Raw genomic sequence first — 2,225 nt, forward strand, 5'->3', positions numbered from 1 at the left:
ACACACACACACTCTGACCCAGTCTCTTAAGTGCCTAATAAGGGCTTCTTCAGTAGCGGTCAGCTAGTTGTCAGCCCATAGGCCTGTTATCACCCTAACCCTCGCCCCTCCCAGTGAGGTCAGCCCATAGGCCTGTTATCACCCTAACCCTAGCCCCTCCCAGTGAGGTCAGCCTATAGCCTCCCTGTAGGACCACAACACCAGCGGCGCCAGGCTGTTCATGATGCTGCTGCCAGAGACCTGCTCTCCTGGTCTCATACACACAGTGAGGCTCAGCCAGAACGTACACAGGGGAGGGCAACACTGGGACGCCTACTTCTGCTTTTCTCTTTAAAGACCCTCTCTCTCTCTCTCTCTCTCTCCTCTCTCTGGCTCTGGTTAATGATATATCTGTTGACAGTCTCTGTGTAATAATCAGGGTCGTCCCTCGAAAGATGGCTGGGAGCATCAAAGGCCTGGAGGAGCGCTCAGGCCTCACAGACACACACACACACACACACAGGCACGCCCGACACACACACACATGCACACACCATGGCTTGGCCCAGGGCATCTGGCTTTGTGTAGGAGTCAGAGGCGGAGAGAGGAAGGAAGAGAAAGGGTTGGGAGACGACAGGATCATAGCCAAGCCCAGCGAAACCCAACCAATAGAGAAACTAGGGGTTAAGAGTGGAGAAGGTCTGGTGCAGGATCAGCCGTGGGCAGAGGAAGGTCCAGATTCCTCTGGCTCCTCTGGTTCCTCTGATTCTTGAGGTTCTTCAAGTTCTCCGGGTTCCAGGTTCCACTGGTTCTTCAGGTTCCTCAGGTTCTCCAGGGGTTCCAGGTTTCCCTGCCCTGCCTCTCAGTGACTCCTCAGCTGTACAAACAGACCTGTGATGGTAGCATGGGGGGTGTAGGGGGGGGGATGTGGAGGAGGAGGAGAAGGATAATTGTAGAAGAGTGTTTCCTGGACCGGTGTTTATGTTCATGCAGCAGAAAGAGAGGAAAGCTCTCCAAACACACAGGCTGGAAACTGAGCAGGCCGGGCAGGCCAGGGAGGGATGTGGAAATCTGCTCAGGCAAATATTTGGTTCCTGCTAGAAATGTGATATCTGGTCTTCATTCCTCTGTTTACGCTTCTCTCCCGTTCCACCCTTCCACCCTCCCTACCTCCTTTCCTCTCTCTCATTCCCTCCTTCCCTCATTTACTCCCCCCCACCTCCTTTCCTCTCTCTCATTCCCTCCTTCCCTCACTTTATCCTCCTCCTCCTCTCCACCCTCCCGTCGTTCATCTGGATCCTCTCTTTCCTCTCTTCCCTCCCTCCTCTCATCGCTCCCTCCTTCCTTTCCTTCCCTCCTCCCTCTCTCTTCCTCCTCCTTCTCTCTCCCCCCCCTCCTCCCTCTCCCTTCCTCCCCCTCCTCCCTCTCTCTTCCTCCTCCCTCTCTCTCCCCCCCCTCCTCCCTCTCCCTTCCTCCCCCTCCTCCCTCTCTCTTCCTCCCTCTCTCTCCCCTCCTTCCTTTCCTCCCCTCCTCCCTCTCTCTTCCTCCCCCTCCTCCCTCTCTCTTCCTCCCCTCCCTCCAGACTTTGAGCAGGCGGACTTTAAGCGGGGCATCGTGTCTATGAGTGACCTGCGGGTGGGGGTGGTTCTGACGGGCCGGGTGGACAACGCGGCGCTGTTCGGGGCGTTCGTTGACATCGGCGTGGGTCGGTCCGGCCTCATCCACAAGAGGTACATCACCCCAGACAAGCTGCCGACGGACCAGAGGCGCCGCAGCCTGGCCCTGGGACCCGGGGAACGCGTGGAGGTCCGGGTTCTGAGCGTGGACCCGCAAAGAGGCCGCATTGGACTGGACCTCATACGGGTCCTCAAATAGTAGACCACTCTACCCAGCTCAGAGAGTAGACCGCTCCCAGCTCGGATAGTAGACCACACCCAGCTCAGATAGTAGACTACACCTCATACGGATGGCTCAGATAGTAGACTGCACCCAGCTCAGACAGTAGACTGCACCCAGCTCAGCCCATAGACTGCACCCTGCTCAGACAGTAGACTGCACCCAGCTCAGACAGTAGACTGCACCCAGCTCAGATAGTAGACTGCACCCAGCTCAGATAGTAGACTGCACCTCATACGGATGGCTCAGACAGTAGACTTCACCCAGCTCAGACAGTAGACTTCACCCAGCTCAGATAGTAGACTGCACCCAGCTCAGACAGTAGACTGCACCCAGCTCAGATAGTAGAC

General features: G+C 56.8%; 1 protein-coding gene across 1 annotated transcript in view; it reads left to right on the forward strand.

Annotated features, from left to right (window-relative positions):
- srbd1 (S1 RNA binding domain 1) overlaps window positions 1-1,911 on the forward strand; it is a gene marked incomplete at its 5' end in the record, with an annotated part of 73,978 nt that extends 72,067 nt beyond the window's left edge. Inside the window, 1 exon segment of the mRNA XM_080528749.1 lies at window positions 1,562-1,911. Coding sequence (XP_080384875.1) covers window positions 1,562-1,854 — 293 coding nt within the window. The 3' untranslated portion in view covers window positions 1,855-1,911.
- Between the last annotated feature and the right edge of the window lie 314 nt (window positions 1,912-2,225).

Source organism: Nansenia antarctica (genome assembly GCF_963989245.1).
Source record: "Nansenia antarctica genome assembly, chromosome: 1".
Lineage (NCBI taxonomy): Eukaryota > Metazoa > Chordata > Actinopteri > Argentiniformes > Microstomatidae > Nansenia > Nansenia antarctica.